This window comes from Notolabrus celidotus, chromosome 2 (assembly GCF_009762535.1).
Source record: "Notolabrus celidotus isolate fNotCel1 chromosome 2, fNotCel1.pri, whole genome shotgun sequence".
In the NCBI taxonomy this organism is placed as follows: Eukaryota; Metazoa; Chordata; class Actinopteri; order Labriformes; family Labridae; genus Notolabrus; species Notolabrus celidotus.
In genome coordinates, this window is record NC_048273.1 from 14,615,540 (window position 1) to 14,638,081 (window position 22,542).

A 22,542-nucleotide genomic window follows, 5' to 3' on the forward strand; every position below is an offset into this window, starting at 1 on the left:
CGGATGAAACATATCAGGAAAACTCTTCAGAAAACGGTCTGCAGTGTGACACAGAGCACCAGGAGTTAACAGCTCGAGTGTGGACATATGGGACGGAGGCAGAGAGACAGAGGAGTGGAACACATCTGGCCAGGGATTAGGACAGCTAAAGAGGCTAAAAAAGGAGGAGGAGACAGAAGGATAGGCTTAACGGCTAGATGGCTATGGGAGGGGCACTGGAGTTGTCGGGTGTAGCGGGATGGGTGAAGGCGGGGGTGTGGGTGAGGGGATGAAGTCAGCTAGAAAGTTCTTTTTTCTTACTTGAAAGAAGCCTGGGGGCATGGGTCCTCCTGGCATGCCATCGTTGGGTGGCATGTTGCCCATCACTGGACTGGGAGCAGCGGCCGCACTCTGAAAAACACAAAGAGAGAACACAGCCCATTAACCATGATGTTCAGTGGAGGACAATGGACCTGAGAGGTGTTCAAATATTTGCATTTGCTGAAAATGATAACAAGAGGATCATGTGGTGCATTAAGTCTTTGTATAACTGTAAAAATATGGATGTAGTATCAATGATGTCACCCATTGGTTTCTTAACAGGAAGAAGCCCAAAGATGGCAGTGACCATACTGGTAATGCTAACTAAAACTAGTTTTCCTAATGTAGAAAAAGCAAAGAGGTGGAGCTGAGGTGGGCTGAATAAATCTTGGTTCCAGGCTACAACACGTGCACCACAGCACTTAAATTAAACACACTCTTTGACTTATTATAAAGAAATCTGGACACATTTTAATCAAGATGAGGTATAGAAAAAGTTACCCCATGTATCAGGGATGCAACGATTGTTAAAATCAAGGATGCTGATACAAGTGTTTCAAATAAACATTTAGCGGATAGCCGATTACAAAACCCATTTTTTACCCATATCTTTGTAATTCTTCATCTCTGTTTTCAAATGAACTATGACATTTGATGTATATAAACTACTGTTTGTAGTCACTCTTCTTGAAATATCAACGGAACATGTCTTACAAACTGCATGTCACTGATCTTTTTCAGAGATGGTGTTATACTCCCACACTGCTGACACGTTACTTTCACACTGACCATGAAAACAAATCAGAGTTTGTCCAACAGGTGACTTCTTCAATCCAATAAAAACCCTCTTCCCTGAATCAGCAGTTAGGTCTGCCAGAATTAAATTGATGCAATAAAGATAAAGATAGGTACAGATAAAAGTCAGACTGACATCAGTGCATGGCACGTCATTTGATGATGTGCTGATTTCTGTCAAAGGAGATGAAATTGGCTGATCCTGATGTTTAACCGATACACCAGTGCATCCCTACACCATACAGATTATCTGAATAAAGGCATGAGGTCAAGAGACCAAAACCAAAGTTAGTCTGCCACACTGTCTGACAAAAGCAGACAGTTGAATAACTCGTGTCGTGTTCGAGCTAGCAGACATTGAAAATGTAGCAAGAAGAAGTCAGGAGCAAAAAAGTGTAGAAAGAATCAAACAAATATGTCCTCTGAACAACCTCTGAGTGAACTGTGATATTCCTAAATTTCAAAACCTCTGTTTCCCCCCCTACGGATTGAAATATGGCAAACATCTTATACCTTCATGTTTCTTCAGATCATGAATCACATGATTAATTCATAATTAAGAGGAAAGAAAATTTTCCGTTGCCACGAATTAGCATCTTTTGACTAAATGCTACTGACACATTTCATCCTGTCAAACCTTTAAGGTCCTTGAGCCGCAGAAGACAGTTTCTTTCCTGTTTCATGTTAATATAGAGAGAAGTTGTAGATTTTAAAAGCAGGCATTTTTCCTACAAGCAACCCTGGCCCTGATTTTTGTGTGTGCAATATTTCCTTCAGTTTTTGCTCTCTATCATTAGGATTTTCAACAATGGTGAGTTGGTAGATGTGGCGCTCTGTTCTCTGGTATTCTTCTGAGGCAGTGAGGCAGACAGTCACTGTTCGGCTATAACTGCTTTGTCCGAACTCAGCATTCACACATGGCCAGAGCGACGCCAGGTGCAAACAAAAAGTCACCTCAGTGGACTTTTTCTTTCAAACTGTAGTGCCAAATAATTCTATTCAGGTCAGTTCAGCACTGTTTTCACTTAACAGACAAACAAACTGTCATTTCAGAAGCTTTAAAAGTGTTGAATACTGCAGTTTTAATTTCACCAAAAAAAATCTTCGACTGGACAGTTGAAGACTGTCCACAAAATCTACAATCTAAAACACACACACACACACACACACACACACACACACACACACACACACACACACACACACACACACACATACACACACACACACACACACAATCACACACACACTCACACACTGCTCTCCTTGGGCCCCTCCCCCATTGAAACAAGAGCTTCACTCACTTCCAGAGCAAACAATCCCTCCATCCGTCGGCTGACCCACACGGCCCAGACACTAACTAACAGGCCCCGAGGCCATGATGCAGGACATGTACACACAAACTCACAGACACACACATGCACATACACACACAGAGGCATACACTGCACTGGTAACAGGGTGTGAATCTGTGGGACTCTGATCAAATCTTAAGAGACTTAGAGAGTGTGGATATGGACGCATCCACAGGAGTCAGACACAGACAGACAGAGAAAGAGAAAGAGAAAGACAGAAAAAAGAAAGAGAGTTGACAAAAGATTGAGAAAGAGAGAGAGAAAAGAGTTGGAGAAAGGGAGTTGGTGTACAAGAGCGATGGACAAGGAGAGAAGAAGAGACAGATGGATCTCTCAGAACAGTTTGCTAAAGATGCTGCTATAGTGCTCTGAGCTCTGTGTGTGTGTGTGTGTGTGCGCGCGTGCATGGGTGCGTGCGTGTGAGTGAACTGTATGTTTCTTTCAGCCCCAAAAGTACACATGCAAGAAGAAGTCAAGAGTTCTTACCAAGCCAGAGAGTAAAGACGCATATAGTCAACTAACCAGACGGTAAAAAGTTACTAACAATATTTGCACAGTTTGGAAACAGCACTGGGGAGTCTGACACACAAGTCATCACTAGATTTGGGTTGTCTGAAAGTTTATTGTTTGAAATAGAAGGACAATAACACCACTAACATAAGTTGTGTGTGTATCTGTACTTTTCTGTTCTATTTATTTAAAAAAAAACACAAATGTTCACAATTATATTCTGGTAACCTTTCTTCTGAGTAAATATCTTCCATGGCGATTTTCTTGACACCCTCTCCTTTTACTCAGCTGGTTCAAAGCACATCTCTCTATTTGCAGTACTTGACTGTTATTTTACTGCTCTGTAGAAAAGGCACACAGGTGGAATGGTGAGACAAAGTCGCGCTGCCATTAAGCCACTAGCAGAGGTAGTAACAAAGGCTAAACAGTATCTGTAGCTTCTTTAACACTGCTGACTCATGGCAGGACTCTTAGCCCTAAGTTACACCTTATCTTCAGCATAAAACCCACTGAGGCGAAATGGTGGGGCGAAGTCTTTTGGCAGCCAGGAAGTGACAGCGGCTGTGTATGTGTAAATACCAGAGCAGTACAGTGAGTGTGTATGTGTGACTTCGTCTGAGTGTGTACGTATGCAAAGATTGCATTGTTTGTTTACATGTGACACCTCTTTGCTTCCATAATGCCATAAAGCTTTGATAAATCACACACTGGGCCACAATATTACATTGTCGTGGGGTAGAGTGTAAATGTACAAAGGCTGTGTCACAGCAGAGCTTTGGTCATGGCGTCGCTACGGGATCCCAATGTGTAAAAGAGGATGTGTAAACGGTGGAGCCAGCAGGACGGAACACTGCCATGGGCCCAATGTTTGTTTACATGTCGCGCCTCTTTTGCTCCCACAACGCCATGAATCAATGTTAAATCACACACTGGGACTGCAGTATGACAGTACTGTTACATTAAGTGTCAACAGAAGAAAGCCAACACTATGTCGGTGCTTTGCGGTTGCTCTGTTGTGGATGCAACGAGAAACAGCAAAACCCCAGTGTCTTATATTGTTGTATTGTCACTCCCTATGTAGGTCTTTGTCACAGGTGTGATACCTCAGCAGACGAAAACAAACACATGCACGATCCCGATCACATTAAAGACACTAAAAAGTAGGTTTATGAGTCAATATTTTTGCTCCCTTATCCTGTTCCTTACCTGTTTTGAGTTCAGTGCACTTATTTTCAAATCCAGTATTTTTGTTTTTATACAGGATGAGGCCAATCCCTGGCCAATGGGTAGGGCTGGGTGATAGTTAGATAACAATAATTATCGTGATATAATTTTTCTTAATATGAATATAACAAATGTTTGATAAAAATTCAATATAAATAAACCTTTAATTACACCCCCCAACCACTGGAAAGGGAGGGGGCACTAATAAGCATTGAACAGCCAATCATGTCGCAGGGTGAGAGGTGGGCGGGGCTTGGAGCTTAATGTAAACACAGCTGAAACGAGCGATGCTGAAGAAAACTCAAAACCGTAGTACAACTGAATAACCATGATGTGTTCACTGCACTGTGGCAACAGTATCACTCTACCCATAACCTTCAGTGACCTTACAGTGGAGTGCACTACTCAAAATTATACTCATACATTTATTATGGAAATAAGCATAATATAAAATGATGGATTCAAGACGTTTATCAGAAAACCTAATTCATATACAAGCTAATAAACCGTCTTCGACTTTCACTCAGGACCAAAAATCTGACTTTAAATTTAAATAAAATAATGATTCGATATTTATCCTGATAATTATCGATATCGACTGATATGAAATCATTTAACATGATAACATCTTTTTCAATATCGCACAGCTCTACCTATGGGGTTCCTGTAAATACAATACTACAAACATCAGGTTCAGGTGTGTTTTCCTCTGCAGCTCTGCAGCTGCAATTAGAGAATGAATATAGCTATGTGAAATGTGTCTGATGGATCTCTTACAAACACACAGTGGAATTACTGAGACTTTGACCTGACTGAACCCTGTTAACTGTGTGATAGTGAGCTGTTATTGAACAATGGGAGGGCAAAAAATAAAAAAATTAGGCCAAATGATTTATTTTTAACACATCCAACAACACACAGAAACATACACACACACAGTGCCAGCTGTGGCTTGAGCATTATCTATTGGCAGATCAACAGAGGGAGAAGAAGAAGGGGAAAAAAGGAGAATGGAAATGAAAATGTGAAAAGGAAGAGAGGAGGCCAGAGGTATCAGGAAGAATGGCAGGAGAGGAGGAAGAGTGAATGGAAGTGGTGCTGGCATGCAAGTATGTGTGGCCAGCATGTGTGTGTGTGTGTGTGTGTGTGTGTGTGTGTGTGTGTGTGTGTGTGTGTGTGTGTGTGTGTGTGTTTGTATGTTTGTGTGTGCATGTGTGTGTGGCTGCCTGCCTCAACCAGCCAACGAGGCTCCACAGTACTCAGGTGAAGCAGCAGCAAAAGGCCCCTTCTCCTAGTTGCCATGACAACCCCGACCTCAGCTCCTGCTCTCCAGTGCCCATTAAAACCCTCAGGCCGTCAATCATCAGCATGGCCAGGGAGCACGGAGAGAGAAAGAGGGAGAGAGCAAGGACAGAGAGAGAGAGAGAGAGAGAGAGAGAGAGAGAGAGAGAGAGAGAGAGAGAGAGAGAGAGAGAGAGAGAGAGAGAGAGAGAGAGAGGTGGAGGAGGTAGAGACAGATAAGAAAAAAAAGGGAAAAAGAGAGAAAAGAAAGAGAGGAGAAGAAGAAACAGAGATAGTTTAAAGCAGTCGGTGGCTTTTGATAGCTGCCCTGTTTGCTACTATCTCTCTCTCTCTCTCTCTCTCTCTCTCTCTCTCTCTCTCTCTCTCTCTCTCTCTCCCTCTCTCTCTCTCTCTCTCTCTCTCTCTCTCTCTACCTCTCTCTCCCTCTGCACACAAACAGACGTGAAGCAGAAACCTGAGCAGTGTTAACTCCTCTTTAGTCTTAATTCTGTCCATCCATACTTCCCTCTCCTCCTCCTCAATAATGTAAAAGAGCTTTAAGATCAATTAGACGTTCAGTTTTCTAGAAAAGCAGCTCTGTGCAGTTCCTCTCTCTTCCAGGGTCTGTTGTGTGGCTCCGATCTGCTGCTATTTCAATTATATTCTAAAGTGTTTAATGACTTTTAAGGAGAACATACAGTTTTTTCCTTCATGCTGCGAAAGGGACAAACTCATTGATGCTCTTTTTAATGTCTCTGCGAGGAATTTGAAGGCACTTTGCAGAGTCTAAGCTTGGCCCTCTGAATGCCTTGGACACCAGAGAGCTATCTGTTTGAATTAGGCGTTCTGTTTTTGTTTTTTTTTTAAAGTCCAAATCTACGACAAAAGTAGCCTGCTGATTCAACTATGATGTCTGTATTGCAACTGAGGCTATAGCAAACAGCTGATTAGCTTTATGCATAATAAAGAAAAAACAGGGGGAAAATAACATAAATAAATATGTAAAAATACCAATCAAGTATTAAAAAATGAAAATGAAAACTGGGGGAAACTGCTAGCTTTGAGAGAAAATACTTCGCCTCTTAGGTGAACTAGCAAACATGCAACAATTATATTGGTCAATATGTAAAATATGTAAAATATATTGAAGTAATTGTACAATTTAAAGCTGCTGTTGGTAGTCGTGATATAATCGTCAGTTCTGAGAGGGATTTTGAATGTCAACACTACCCCTCCCCTCTCTGCTGTCATAACCCTGCCCACAAAAGATCCTTGTGCGCGTTCTATGAGGAAGTAGTGGCTTCCCAGCTAATCAGGGCGACTTAGAGGGGCTGCCACTCGACCAATCAGGACAGAGGGTTCGGGAGTAGCTCTGATTGGTCCATGATAACGGGAACAAGGGGAACAATGACATTGCTGCTTGATACATAGGCATTGGAAAACACAGAGGATTCACCACAATCTCAAATTACTTCACTAACAGATGAGTACCAATGGGATTATGACCTTTTCTCCAAACCCAGTAGAAAAAAAATAACGTTTTTTACACCATTCCTACTAACAGTAGCTTTAAAGCCACAGTTCAGAATTATCAACATAATACATTCCTGTTGACAACTTTGTTACCTTTGAAAAAAGGTAGCTAGCTATTTTCCAATATCTCCAGTCTGTGTCCTAAGCTAGGCTTATAATTAAGCTAACTTCTGCATGCAAAGGCTCTATTTTCAACATACAGACTTGTTGATATCAACAAATTACTTTTTACTAATAACTAATCTTCAGAAGAGCTTGTGTGACTGAACTACACAATGCAGTTTTTAGATGAGATAATTCAGTATGGTGGTCAAACAATAGCTTTTGCAATCTTTTTCTTATCCTCCAAAGGCAAAACAAGTGACAATAAGGGTTTTCTTGCATCCAAGGTCAGTTGAAAACAGCTCCACTACAGTTACATTAAAGAATACTTAAATGAACAGCACACATTTAAATTTGGTTTCATACCATAATTTGGGGTGTTTGACGGTGCAACATGCTGTTCCTGTTCTTAATATGAATATAACAAATGTTATGAACTTGGACAAAAAATCAAGACTACATTGTTACTTTTATTCATATACTGTATAAAACATGGAGGGTACAAAGACTCGCCCAAAGTGAAGACAAAGCTTTAAGCGACGAGTGGCAGTAAGAGTCATGAAGCCTGCTTCCTCTGTAATGACAGAATGAAAATGGGTCAAACTAAATCCAAACATGTCAAATAAATGTTTCTCAACTATGCTTTCTGCCATAGCCGTTTGCTATTATCATGTTATGCGCAAGTGTGCTTTTTTCAAGATGTTGCGTTTTAATATTTGATGTTTAAAAAGAGGGCAAGCGACGTCATGATTGAAAGCTCTGCTGACAAACGCCGGCTCCTGCATCATTCTATACCAAATTAGCAGAGTGGAGAAGTCCTAGTGTGAGAACATTTTCCATGAGTGTCTGCTTCAAACCAACAAAATAATGTGTTCTGCTGTGGGCTGTACTGACCTGGGGCATCTTTATCTTCATCAATGGGGTAAAGGTGTGTTTTGGTTGCAAAGAGGGGCATGCCAACATATATTTACACAGAGCAATCACAAAGATATGTTTTTTACTCTGAGTTAAAAGAAACAATAGCAGGACTCTTTTTTGAAGTGATCTCAAGCACGTATTTGATCATCTCCTCTAACAGAGGGGGTCTGCTCTTCTTGTGCCCCTGGTTGTGATCCTCTTTAGCTCCATGTTGGAGGCACGCTGGCTTGCTGGCCGACTGGTTTGCCCACAGACAGTGAGTGAGCGGCTCTATCTGTCCGGCGATCAGACCTCAGCTTCCAGGGGGTAATGGATCTGCTGTTATCTGGGTCCAGACAAGCAGGCCAACACACTGCTACCTGCTGGCCACAACAACACTGATACCGACCTGTTAGTGCCTCTGTGAGTGTGTCTGTGAAAATACGTGTGTGTGCTGAAGCTTGTGTTTCCGTCTGAACACAGGGGCTCGGCCTGACCTGCCTGGACTGACTGTACAGTGCTTGGCGACCTCCATACACGCTCTTTAAATTTCAAACACACACACAAAAACACTGTAAAGTGTTAACAAATAAATACAAATGTTTAAAGTCCACACTTGCGCCCTTTGTCCGTTCACACAAACTTTTCACACACACACAGTCCAGTCCAGTCCAGCTCTTCTTTTGCTTCCATTTTTCACTCAAGGGCTCTCCGTGTCTCTCTGATTCGTCTGTTTGTATCTGCTTAAGTCTCTCTTTTTCCCTCTCAATCTTTGTCTGCTCCACGCCCCAACAAAAAAAAGAAAAAAAAGCACAAACTATGAATACAGCTGAAAAAGCAGACGGGTTGATGGCTGTTAATGTAAAGAACTTGTCCTTGATGCAAGAGGGATGCAAAGAAAGGATAGAAGCTTAATTAAAAAAAGGCTTGTCCTTCAGTTTAAAGTGACGTGTGTGTGCAGGTATAAACAGAGATGTGTACGTACAGATGTGTTCACGCATGACTGAGTACCTCTTTGTGTGTTTCAACATGTAGTTTCTGTTGCCTGCAGATGTGCATCTCTGTGACTTTCTATTACCAAACCAGAAATACCATCATCCTCTCCTCCCATCTCGCCAATTTGTCCTCCTGTCACGGCCCTCCTTCTCCTCCTCCTCTCTCCTCAGCTTCAAGTGCTCCAATAACTCTGTCAGTGGAGTCAACTCTATAAAGATTAGCAGGGAGGCAGGAGTGTGTAAGCAGGGCTGTCGGCCGACAGACGGTACTAATCGATGGAAGACGGAGAGCTGCTGAGCTGCTCTGCCAGGAACCCAAGTCCCAACCCTGGAAATACCCCTGATGGTGGGAGATACATCCTGAATCCCAACACATGACAGATATGCAGCAAAATATGCCTACACACACACGCATGGTGACTATGCATGAAGGCCTACTGCATATATTATGCACTAACACACAAACACACACGTGCCTTTGCCTTCCCATAGCTCCAGCAGCTGTTATGTCAATCAGGTGAATTAATTACCAGTAAACAAATCTGCTTGGGATCCCCCCACAGAACACACACAAACACAAACAAACACACACATATCCCTCCTCCCAGCATCGCTTCTGACTCCCAAGCATCTTCTCCTCCCAAGCATTAGCAGCCCCAGGAGCCTGGAGCCGCCTCCAAGCTACCCAGGCACTGCTTGAAGCTAGAAGCCCAGGGGGAAGGCTCTGTGGCTTGGGGGACGTCGCCCAGTTCTCCCCCTGCACCCCTGGAGCACCTGCTTTTACTCCCGCTGCTTTCTCTCAGGCTAACCATTCATGGCAATTCACACATACACACACACTACCTGACAGGAGAGACAACACACTCTGGAGTGCAGATGGCATCAATAAACACCCATACATGCGCACAGCTGCCTGAAGAAAAAAAAAAACACTCTGAGATGAAACAAACAAATGCAGAAACACAGACAATTCTGTTGTCAATTTCTGCCGCGTGTAAACATGATATTGATGTGGTGACTCTGTGGGCTGATGGCAGCTGACAGAATGAAGGCGAGGGATCTATACCACATGACAGACAAAACAACATGGATGAATAAAGAAAACAAGCAAACAAAAAACATTGAGAAATGGTTGTAGGACGATTTAAAGTCAAATTTCATTTTGGTGCATTCGTGTTTGAAATCCTGTTAGTGATCAAATTGAGTCAATGATATTATCAGGGTATCTAATGTGGATACCAAATATTGATTGAGGAAAAAATAGAAAGAGAGGGTGTGTACTTTGAACACCAGTCAAAGTTTATCAATTGACTTTCAAGTTTAATTTGACCTTTTGTCCTTGCCATAAAACTGGCTAAACTGTCAGCGTATTGAACACCTCTCTGATCAATCAACCTGTCAGTTCATGGCCTATCAGTTAACACTGTTTTACGTCGTTCAACTGATGATGGTAAAACTAAAAGAAGCAGGCTGTAAAGAAACTGGAATTATCATTGTATGCTGTCTGAGTTGTCACAATGTTTTAAGTGAATGAAGAGCTGGAATATAACGCCTGTTACTATTCTTTCTATAGTCTGTCTATTATTTACCAAAAAAGATGCCAAAACATTTCCACTTTTTGAAGACGATCACCTTTGTATTTAAAGCTGCTGTTCGTAGTCACAGAGTAAACATCTGTTCAGAGAGAGGGACTTCGAATGTCAACACTATCCCTTCCAACCAGATTTCCTTACAGCTTAGGGTTATTCAACTTTACTTGGAAATAACAGGTTGGCATGTTGTCACTGTTTGTCAGGCAGTTAAACTAGGTCTCAACCCCACCTCTTTGCCTAGATTAGCCAGAAGTAATGGTGCGTTCCATTTACCTCGAATGTCAGATGTTTGAGCTGGGATTGACGTCACATTCAATTTGACCATGTTCCAGTTACGAGTTGAGAACAAAATCGGGAAGGTGTTTAGCCATTAGCCCCCGTTGTTAGCATTGTTAGCTAATATCGGGCGATAACGACACACTACGTGATAGCTTGCACGCAATAGCAACATGACAACATCTCAGCAGATAGAACTTTCACAGTACTATCTGTGTAATTGGTTTAATTAAACAAACAAGACTAGAGTGCAAAAAACACTACTAAAAAAAGTACAGCTTTTTTACTGTTGATACTGAGGGCAGCCATCTTGGATTTCAAGCTCTGGTTACTAAAGTTCAAATCTCTGAATTTATTTTTTCTAAGATAAAAAGGAATGCACAATTGCTTGAATCAGCATTTCCAATATGGCCACCCTGATCTTTGCACTGCATAACTCCCCTAGATAACACCATTGAGACTATGTACGTGTTTTGTAAAGTCTTTTAAAAACATTGTATTGTAGTCAGTAAACACTATGATAGATGTTTTTCACTTACTCTTCTGAAAAGTCTGCAAAATAAATGCTTAAATGATGAAAGGAAAGGAAATCAATATTTTATTAAATAATAAATGCATTCTCAGTTTCTGCCCTACAACAACATGAGTAATGAACCAAGCAGGCACTAGGAGAGGGAGCTTAACTCAGTAGGAGATTTACTTCCAAACCATATGCTAAATGAAACTGACACAAACATGCATAAACTGAGCATACAGTATCGATGTGAAGTAATTTAACATAAAGCCCCCTGACATGTACACACAAATACACACTCACACACACACACACACACACACACACACACACACACAGGAGCTTTTATTGGCGGTGTCAGTAGATAATGACCAAAGGTTGGCGATGGCCTGCTGCTCGCTCTGATGACCCTTTCTAACACAGGTCCCCCCCTGCTGGACCCTGCTCTTTAATTACACACACAAACACATGCAAACACATACACAAAAACAAGAGCTCACACAAACACACACGTACACTGACATACACACACACAAATACATCCCCCACCCCCTCTGCCTGTGGCCTTTCACTCCCTCATTAGGCAGTTGGTGTTGGGTGGAAAGCCACCAGAGAACCAGAGGACAGGGTATCATGATGACACTTGTCTACACAAGTATGATAACACACACACACACACACACACACACACACACACACACACACACACACACACACACACACACACACACACACACACACACACTTTGAATGAAAGAGGCACACAAAGCTATATGCCTAATTGAAGATTATTAATGCTGCTAATTAGGGAATAACAGAGTGGCTGGAGCTTGGAGACAAAACCTAATGTGAAGAAAATTGTAAAAGAAGGAAAGGTGTGTCGCATTTGACTGAGAGAGAGAGCAAAGGAGTCTGAGGATGATTTTATCATGCTTGATCTCCCTCCTGTCCTCAGAAATAAGTGTCTGGTGTCACGCCATGGCGACTCTTATTCACTGAGTTCAGACATGAAGCCTGTTTCCAGCGGGGCTTCAGTCAGCGATGGGCTCTGCAGGTCAGGGAGGCTGCAGATCAGGGCGAAGCTGGTAGATCATCCCCTCAAAGACCATTTCACAGGTGATAACACACATAAACACATACAGGAACCCTGTAACAGTTTAGTCATAAGCTGGAAGGATGTGCCTTGTAAAAGCAGATCTATTTTTCCTCTTAATGTCCTGGTACCACTTGGTAGACTGAGATGTCCTGTAATCAGGAGATCGGTAGTTCAATCCCTGGCTTCTGCAGTCTGCATGACAAAGTGTCTTTGAACAACACATTAAACCCCCAAGTCCTCCCAAATCCATGGGCAAAAGTGTAAGATCTGTTTGTGGATGTGTTTCAGCAAAATATATCTGATCCTTCTGGCACTGATGGCAGCCTCTTCCAGCAGCATGCGAATGTAGCCGAGAGGCAGTTAACATGGCGGTGGTGTAAAGTGGTCAAGCTAGTGTAAAGATTAAGAAACTAGTATTCATCAAAACATCCCCCTATGTAAAATATCTCCAGCAAGTAACACGTTCTCTCTTCAGCTACCTTTTTACACTGATGCTCAACTATCACACACAAAGAAATCCATGGAAAAGGAAACACTAAAAGCTGATTTATACCTCAGCGTCTCACCTACGCAGCAGGGGCTGACGCGGACATGAGCACCACATACTTGTGCGTCAATGTATGTGTGTGCGCGGCAATACTCCGCCGAAACACTTGAGGGCAGTGCGGTCTCTCTGATAGTTGGTCGCCCCGCTACGATCTCTGTTTACTTTTCCACAGCGATTCAGAGCGTGTTAGGTTAATCTACAGCTGATACATGTTGCTGTTTATCATACAGACATGATTACATGAAGAATAGAGAGGAGGAGATGAAAAACACGGCCAATGTGCGGCCGATGTCCGGGATCCCGGAAGTGCTGTAAATGCAGGAAAGACAAAGCCGCCGAGTGGACCAATCACAGAGCTTGCGGTCCGCGTAGGCTCTACGGGGAGTTACATTTTGGAGGAGGTGCACGTCAGCTACGTGTGTAGGCCTCGGCGTAGGTACGGGAGCTACGCAGACTCCCGGCATAGGGTACGCCGTTGATTCAACGCATAAGTATAAATCAGCCTTAACTCCCATAAACTCTGACATGGCTTCCTGCTATATCAGAGGTGTGCTAAAATCAACTGTTTGGGTTGTTTAGTCACAGGTTGGCAGCAGTTTTCATAGTGTTTAAATTAGTACATATTCTCAGGCTAGTGCTGTCAGGTGTGACTTCAGCTAAACATTTTGTTTTTGAGTTCTTAGAGAATTAAGCTAAGAAGATTTATCTGTAGCCACCCTGTAATGTTTCTTTTTTAGTCAAAAAATATATACAGGAATATATCATCTGTGTGATACTTTGATGACAGTTGTTGAAGTAGGCAGTGATGACCTAATGCTTTTAATTTGTGTGACACATACCCTGGCCACCCCTGCATATGTCAGTGCCTCAGTTGGGACACCCCGGTCAAAAAAAAGTCTGGACACTCCCCTGTCAAGGAAATGTGATGGATATCTGGTTCCATAAAATGTATGTAAATAATCAACAATAAATCCCTAAAAAGAATGCATGAACTCTCTGAAAGTCTCAGACTGAATATAAATAGCAGCATAACAGTTCAATGGTGATTTCTAATGATGCAATTTTCCTGTACCACACACAAGTGCATACACATGCAAACACCCATCCACACAGACATATTACCAGGCAACCACCAATCACATGTACACAATACACATAGTACATATGAGTCTGTACGCACATATTGACATTTAGGAAGCAAGAGTGACATTTACATAATCAGTAAACATACGTTTACTGTAGGTTCAAACATCTACCTTCTAAATACTACAAAGTGTTGACACGAGACTGCAGATACCACTGATGTTCCACAAATTCTCTTCAAATATAATTCTGTATATGTCTGCTGGATTTCTCTCTCCTACGTATTCTATGAATTTCAGAAAATAAGAATGAAATAGAAAAGTAAAAGGAAAGAAAGATGGAATAAGAATAGATGAAAATGTAGGAAAGACTTTAAAAATGTCAATTAGTGAGCGGAGAGCAGGATGGTAATCGGCAAAATGATCGTTCACATTGATCCCTGAAAAAACCTTAGGAAATAATGACAACACAAGCTTTACACACACAAGCAGTGGACGAAAACACTGGAACACACTACACCACACCTTCTCCTTTTTCCTTTACTTTCTGTATAAGCACTAATGAATCATCGGTGTAGGGGAATCTTTGTAGTTTAGGAAAGCAAGCATACTTTCACAGGACAAAGCCCAGAGTTTTGTGATGCATTTTCTTCTGCTCGTGCTCTGAATATAAACCTTCTCAGGAAAAACAGGACAAATTCAACATCTACAAAATCCATCAGAGGTGACACAATGTAAATACAGTAAATATTGTTTTTGTCAGAGGATCTTTGAAATGCAATGTGCTTAAGTCCATTGGAACATTGAAGCTCCTGTGGAAGTTTTTTGCTTGTTTTGAAATAGACTGAAATAAATACTATAACCTCTTCAATAGCAAATGAGAGCATAATCAAGAAGATGACTTTACTTTGAATGCCTGAAACTGCAGCTGCAGGGTAGGTGTCAGATGAACAAAGATTAACTACACACTGACATAACTGTCCTTTTTTAAATCCCACAGGGACAATTTTTATGTACATTTGACTGACAGGAGGGTTTAGTTTTTTTTTTGAAAGAAAAACACAACTTACATGAATATGTGACAAAACCATTAAATCAATAAGAGGTACCAGTTTGTCCACAGGGGGCGCCAAAACTGAAGCAAATAAAATGTTCCTCAGAGGAGCTTTAAATTTGAATTAAGGATGTTCAGAAGCAACTCAATTTAAATTCCGACTAGCAAACCAGTCTAAATAAAGGTACGGAAAAAATCTCAGAAAAAACTAAAAATCCAGAATACTGTATTTTGCACAAACTAAACCCAGGATCACAGAGTCCGTGGGTAAACAGCCCTCAGTCCTTCCTGCAGGTTAATATTCACATTCCAGTGCTGTGATCTGTCTGAGTTAACAAGACGCAGCTTACATAACACTTTATCTCCATTGTATAAATCACGATATGACAAACAGCGCTGTGCTACAAGATGCCTCCTGTCATCAACTTGTTTACAACTGGACAGTAGCGATTATCAACCCGAGCTACCAACTAGTGGCAGGTGGCTGTACTACAGCTCAGACACAACATATGCCCGGCATTTCAGGCCTATAGGAATAAAAAAACTAATAACTGTCAAGTAATTCCAGTGTCTACCATCAATGGTGACGATGTTTAACTAAGTAGTCCACTGAACACACACATCCCTAATCTCGATGCTTATTTTTTCAGATTTTTCTACAAAGCTTTACGACCAAACTTGAAGACAAACAGAGATGCAAAAACACATACGTTCCATTAGGCTGAACGATCCTGTCTGTTTATTTTGCTGCAGTTTATCTAACCTATAGATTTACTTTAACACATGCTACTGATGGAATCTGTTGCAGTTCAAACTTTGCCAAGATTTGATAATATAACATAACTCTTTATCAGCCAGACCTCCTACGGGACTATTAAAAATGAAAAGAGTCTCTGGCAACCTTGTTAACAATATCTACCTCCTCCTTATTCTTTGGCATTCTTTCATATTCTGGCGCTCCCGTCTTTTCTCTCCCTGTCTCTCTCTCTTGCGCTCTGTGTCTCATGATATGCTCACACAACTGGATTTTATTTCTACGGAGCTGAGAAGGTGCAAAATGAAAGGGAGAGGGAGGTGGTGGTACAGTACTGTGAACACAGTAAAGAAAGAGAGAGAGAGAGAGAGAGAGAGAGAGAGAGAGAGAGAGAGCAGAGAGGGAGTTACAGCGGGCTGTACACATTCCTCGGCGCCTAAAGCAACGTGGTGGACCTCAAAGCTTCAATCAAACTTCTTTAGCTCCAAACCGTTGAAGAATTACCATTTATTATCCTGCATAGTGTGCTAATAGCGGGAAAAAAAACAATTTAACTGTGCAGGGGAGGCAGAAGAAAGAGAAAAATTGAGGACAAAAACATTCACAGCCTGGGACTTGTTAATTTTATTGTACTAGAACAACAGACACACGCCTGCACATTTGACATTTAGACACTTCTCCTACGTCCACTTTATGGGTCTGTCTGACACCTAAGTGAAGCAACAAACAGAAACAGAACGGACATTTAAAACCATCTCAAACCAGTCTGATCCACTCACCCCATTTCTATTTAGAGGGTATGTGTGTCTGGGTCTGTGTGTGCATGATTGCGTGTGTGTGTGTGTGTGTGTGTGTGTGTGTGTTAGACCAGGCAGGAAGAGGCATTCCCATAGGACCAGTCCTCCTGAGCGCCAGACATTAGGGGGTTGGGTGTGTGAGACATACACGCACTAAGGACAGTCTACTGATTCACATTTTGTAACCCAGAAGCAGAACCATGTAGCGCGACTACACTTTCAAAGTCAAAGACACTGAGATCCAATACTTAAACACTTTGATAAATAACATACATTTACAGAGCGCTTTAACTCTTCTACTGATAAAGATGCTGGTTGTCTTCTCCATCACATTTAAATCAACACAAAGACTTAAATGCACATATGGACAGAAACACTGTCAGAGGCCTAAACAATCTTTAACAAGAATGTTTGTGTGTGAGTGTGTGTGTGTGTGTGTGCGTGTGTGTTGCTGCCGATCGTTTAAGATTCAAGCGTTTTTCAAGGGAGTGTTTGCTTTCTAAGATATTTGAGTTCTGATTTTGAGCCAACAGAAACATTAATTTACACAAGTGCACATCAAACATTTTGTGCACTTCATGATCAAATAAAAGAAAGTGTACAGAGCTGTTGAGAGTGAGCATCTCCACACTTATAGGCTTGAAACAACACACACAGAGACAGGAAAACACGAGTCTGTCCTCTCCCAACAGTGTCTATGTTTCAGTCAAGTACTGGCTAAGGGCCTACAGGGTTAGTCATGATTTGAGTTTTTAAACCCAGTGGCCTTGTGGACCCAGGAGCCAAACAGCACCTAACCCTGACTCCTGCAAGACAGGAGGCGGAGGAGGAGGAGGAGGAGGAGTAGGAGGAGGTGAGGGGAGACAGCAAACCGCATTCCCAAGACAATGGACGGTCTGTGGGACTTTGCTGAAACTCTGAGGGCCCTGGGGCACTCTGAGGAACGAGGGAAAAACTGAGGGAGAAAGTCTGAAAGAATGACTTTAGGAAGTGTAGAAGAGGTCAAGAAAGATAACCGAAAGGAATATAAGAGAAGTAAAATGAAGAAGGAGGATAGCCAGATAAAGAGGAGGTGAAAGAGAAACTGATGACAGAGGAATTGATAACGATAAAATGGGATAAGGGGGTTTGATGGTTTCAGTAACACAAGCAGAAAGTGAGACAGTGAAATGCTAAAGAGGGCTTTGCTTGTATCAGTAAGTGACTTTTATATAATTCATATCAGTCAGAATGTCTGTGTCCAGTGTTGACTTCTTAGAGATTGTAAATATATTTCTGTGGTAAAACACATTTCACCACCTAGGTCAGGGTTTCCCCCAGAACTACACTAAGATAGGTAGCCAGCCACCTATTCTGGTGAGTCCCATCTCTTTAACAAGTTTGCAAGCTCATATCCCCTTAAACATTATTTGCAACCCAGTCGAAGTAAGAGCTGTGTAGAGTTTGTATGAAGGACACAGTATCCCCCAGCTGATGAAAAGAGCTGCTCAAAATTGGAAACTGGAAACAAAAATCCAACACATATGCCAACACAGTCTAGCCGATAAATATTGAGCCACCTGGTTTGATTTGGACATGGACCAATGAAAATATTTTGTGCGATGTGTGAAAAAATATCTATTAAAAGGAACTTTTCCTTTCATTTGGGTGATTGTAGTGCAAAATAAAGAAATAAAGCAATACAAATGATCTTGAAATAATAACTCTGGTGTGCCATTATCAATTTCATTGGTCTTAACTTCCCTCTAAGCCTTACTCACAGTTGTTCATTTAGGAGTTGCATGCACTATTTTGTTTGCAGAGCTTGACAAATGTTTGTTAGTCGGTCAATCATTATTAATCAGCAATCCTTTTTTCATTTACTTTTAAAGTGGACGTTAATTTGAAAAACGACCATCCAAACCTCTAACTCTCGTTACATTTTTTTCTCTAACCTCGTCAGTTTTGCTTTACCTGACTTCACTTCCACACAAATCTGCATCATGTGATGCAAGCCATGGAGAGGAGAGAATTTGTGAAAGATGTAAAAACTTCTTGGATCAAGCATCAGTTTGCCACTGACTGTCTGCTCTGCAGGAATTGGTTTAAAAGTGAAAGTGGGGCGCAGACTTGACCTACTGGTTAAGTTGCATGCCCGTGTAGCAGGTGGCCTGGGTTCAAATCCAGCCTGTGGCTTCTTTCCTACATGTCATTCCCCCACTCTCTCCCAGTTTCCTACACCATCCACTGTCCTCTCCCTCTATCAATAAAGGTGTAAAAGCCAAAAAATATAGCCTAAAAACAAAACAAAAGTGAAGGTGTGCTTTTAGCCACGGTCATTTTGTTCAACTGAGAAAGAAAAAGAGTCCAAACTCTGGACTAACATGGTAAGACGGATCCCAGACAACTTCAGCATGAGCATACAGCCTTTGTAGATTTTAAGTTTTGAAGTTCTTAAGTTGTTTTTATCTAAATCCTAAAGCGCGTTCCTTCAGAAGGTATTCTGTTGACCTCTCCCCCAGGAGAATGTATGCGTCCCTGGATGACACACTCAGAGGAAAACTGCCTCGGCTGGACTTGCTGACCTCTGGACCACCAGTCGTCAAGCTCCCAGAGTTCAGCACGGACTGACATACTATCAGATCTGACATTAACGCGCTCTATTTGCATTCTTGCTTCCGGGTAATATTTTGGTTGCCAGGCAGCGCAGCTCATTGCTTGCCGTAGCATGCTGTCAGAGGCAGCGGCGTCAGGGAGGTGCTCTTTCAAGGATGATTTAAACGTCCATTTCAGTGACACTAGCCTTTTATCCTCACAGAAAAGCTAGTTTCCATCCGGCTGTTTTGAAGGTCAAAGAGCTAACACTTCCTGGGCTGGCCCTGCAATGTCATTAGAATGGAGGTGGAAATTTATTTACTCTGGAGGAGCAACAAGGAAGAGAGTATGAAGAAGAAGAAGTAGAGGAAAGGGAGGTAAAAGATTTCCAGAGAGCACCTCACTTTCCCTTAACACAAGCTTGCATGTAGGCAGGCGAACTCTCACCAGCATCGCCATCAATAAATAAATAGAGGCTGACAGAAATATCCCCAGCATCGTCTCAGCCAGCATAGCACAGAGCTAGCACGCACAGAGAGAGAAGCAGAGAGGGGACGACACAAACACACACACACACAAACACACAGACTGAGGAGTGCAGATAAAGGCTGGGAGAACTAGAAGGGAGGGAAACAGAGCAGATAGAACAGGAGAAAGACAGAGAAGAAGAAAAAGACAAAAGACAGAGTGGAAGAAAAAAGGGAAGAGAACGCAGAGGAAAAAGGAGTGATTTGAAGACTGAAGAAGAAGATGCTTCAGTTCTTTTTGTTTGGTCAGTAGAAAGGATTAATAGCTGAGGTGAAACATGCTTACTGTTCACTTCTGTTTGCAGGAAGACGTTTTTTTCTCTCTCTCACACACTTAGCACCCTACTCCATCCAAGTTAGTCTCCTTTTTCTCTCCCCCCTCTCCTCACCTACACACCCTAACAGACACAGAGAACAGACATGCAACACACACATACACACACTCCGGAAACACACACATCGACCCCCCCTGTACAAGCCTCAGCTCCGTCACTCAACTTCTGGTTCTGATTTAGAAACCCGTTCAACGCTCTCTCCTTCCCCTTCTCTACAATCCATCCCTCTCTCTCCCTCTGTGTGTGTGTGCGTGTATGTGTGTGTGTGTGTGTGTGTGTGTGTGTGTGTGTGTGCGTGCGTGCGTGCGTGTGTGTGTGTGTGTGTGTAAGTAAGAGTAAAACTCTGCAATGGGTACACCAACACGTGTGCAAGCACAGCCTGAGACATTTATGCCCCCTGTGTGAGTTGTGGTTACAAACACACACACACACACACACACACACACACACACACACAGAGACAGCACGCAGCACCCAAGATCATATTCATGGAGACACATGCTCCCCCTCTTCAATGATTAGTCTAAATATGCCAGTGATCACAAAGCGGCAGGAAAACCCAGCACACACAGAGCTAAACACACACACACACACACACACACACACACACACACACACACACACACACACACACACACACACACACACACACACAAACACACACATACACACACACACACACACACTTTTCATTTCACTGTTCCCCCTCTGAGCAGTGCCGGCAGGCTGCCAACCTACACATAAACATGGTGCATTGCATTTCACAGCCTTTCTGCAGGTACAGTAATGCAAACACTGGAAAATATTTAAGCCACATCAGCGGCCCGCTCACTCGGATGCTTTTACCATCACATCGAACCAACGAGGAAGAAAAACACTGGTGGATGATGTGTGTCCTTCTGGTACAAGTTAGAGCAAAGAACAATAATATATTTTACAAATGAGGACCTGGGAGTCATAAAAGTATGCTAATGGTTCATACTTACAGTTCAGGCTAAGAGTCTCTCTGTCTCTGAAGCAGAATGTTTCCTGCTTATTTTATGGTCGGTCAGAGTGTTTTTTACATAACGGTCAGCTCATATTATTAAGGATATCAAGATTTTACTCTGTCCCACTTTTTGTCCAGTCTTCACTCTTTTACCTCTTCACCTTCCTTTTGAAACTTTGCTGTGTCACTTTCTCCTCAGTCTGTCTTTGTAACGTCACTGAAATGACTCTGATCTAAAATGTTTCGGATGAAAACCATGAAGAATCTGCAGCCATGTATCACAGAGGAACTACTTCAAATGCAGTCCCTTATTTAAGTGTTGATCTGTCATGTCTTTACAAGATTCTGACCTTGCAACAGGCTGCAAAGACAAACACCTGATGCAGAGTAGGTACTGGTAGGACTCTGACTCAACCTGGACTCAGGCACCAATGACTCAGACTTAGACTTGCAGCACTGACTGCATATGGATTCAGAAGACAGAGAGGAGGGACCAGACTTGATTATTGAGAAAGAGAGTTTTGTTTTTGTTAGTTTTCTGACACCTGTGTTCATCAGCATGCACTTTTACTTGCTGTCTTGTTCAGCAACAGCTCCTACCTGGAAGCCAACTAAGCTGCCATGAGTGTTGTGTTTTGCTATCAAAGATTTTACAGCAATTGCAAAAAAAAAAAAAAAAAAAAAAAGAGCAGTGCAGTGCAGCATTTTTGACATGTAAAACAACCCTTAAGTAGAGGACGGGGACAACCTCCACTTTATCTGTGTGTTGATAATGCTAAAACCATGGCCCTCTGTATTAATCATCAGGTATTGGTAACTTGACTCCAACAGTATCACTAATCATCAACTATAACTGAAGAGCTCAATGTGTGAGTGGTATCACTTGAAGTGAACCTAATTGTGCTAATGCTTGGTTAGACTTTCAGAACTAATGACATCCTATTAGCTTAAAGCTGCATTTATGTGCTAATTCTCCAGCTAGCAATCTGACCCCTTGGATTGTAAACTTGCAAAACATTAGAATGTTAGCATTTCCCTTGTGAGCACGCTAGCTTGCTGGTACTAGCATTTAGCTCAAAGCACTGCTATGCCATAGTGAGGAGCTGTTAGCTTGACTCTCTCTTGTTCAGACATGTGTTTATCTCTATTTTTACTATTAACTAGGGATGGGAATTTACAGTAATCCTTGTACTTGATTACTCAAATTACCTAATGAACGACTACTTGAGTACTCGCAATTATTTAAAAAAATTTAACCGTAAACAAAAATAAATAAATAAATAAGGTCCATTTTGGTTGTTAGCAGGCTAATCTTCTCCACTCTGGTTTCGTCACAATGGCGTGTGCTAACAGGTCTCGCAAAAGACATGATGCGAGACTGTCTGTTATCTGTCTCCGCTGTTTTCTCCTTGTG

The 22,542-nt window shown here is 42.0% G+C and overlaps 1 protein-coding gene across 2 annotated transcripts in view; it reads right to left on the minus strand.

Moving 5' to 3' along the window:
• Nucleotides 1-22,542, minus strand: part of ssbp4 (single stranded DNA binding protein 4) — a 102,360-nt gene that overhangs the window by 27,251 nt on the left and 52,567 nt on the right. For both annotated transcript variants that reach the window (XM_034676485.1, XM_034676492.1), the window contains exon 5: nt 301-390. In XM_034676485.1, coding sequence (XP_034532376.1) covers nt 301-390 — 90 coding nt within the window. The remainder of the gene's footprint in view (nt 1-300; nt 391-22,542) is intronic.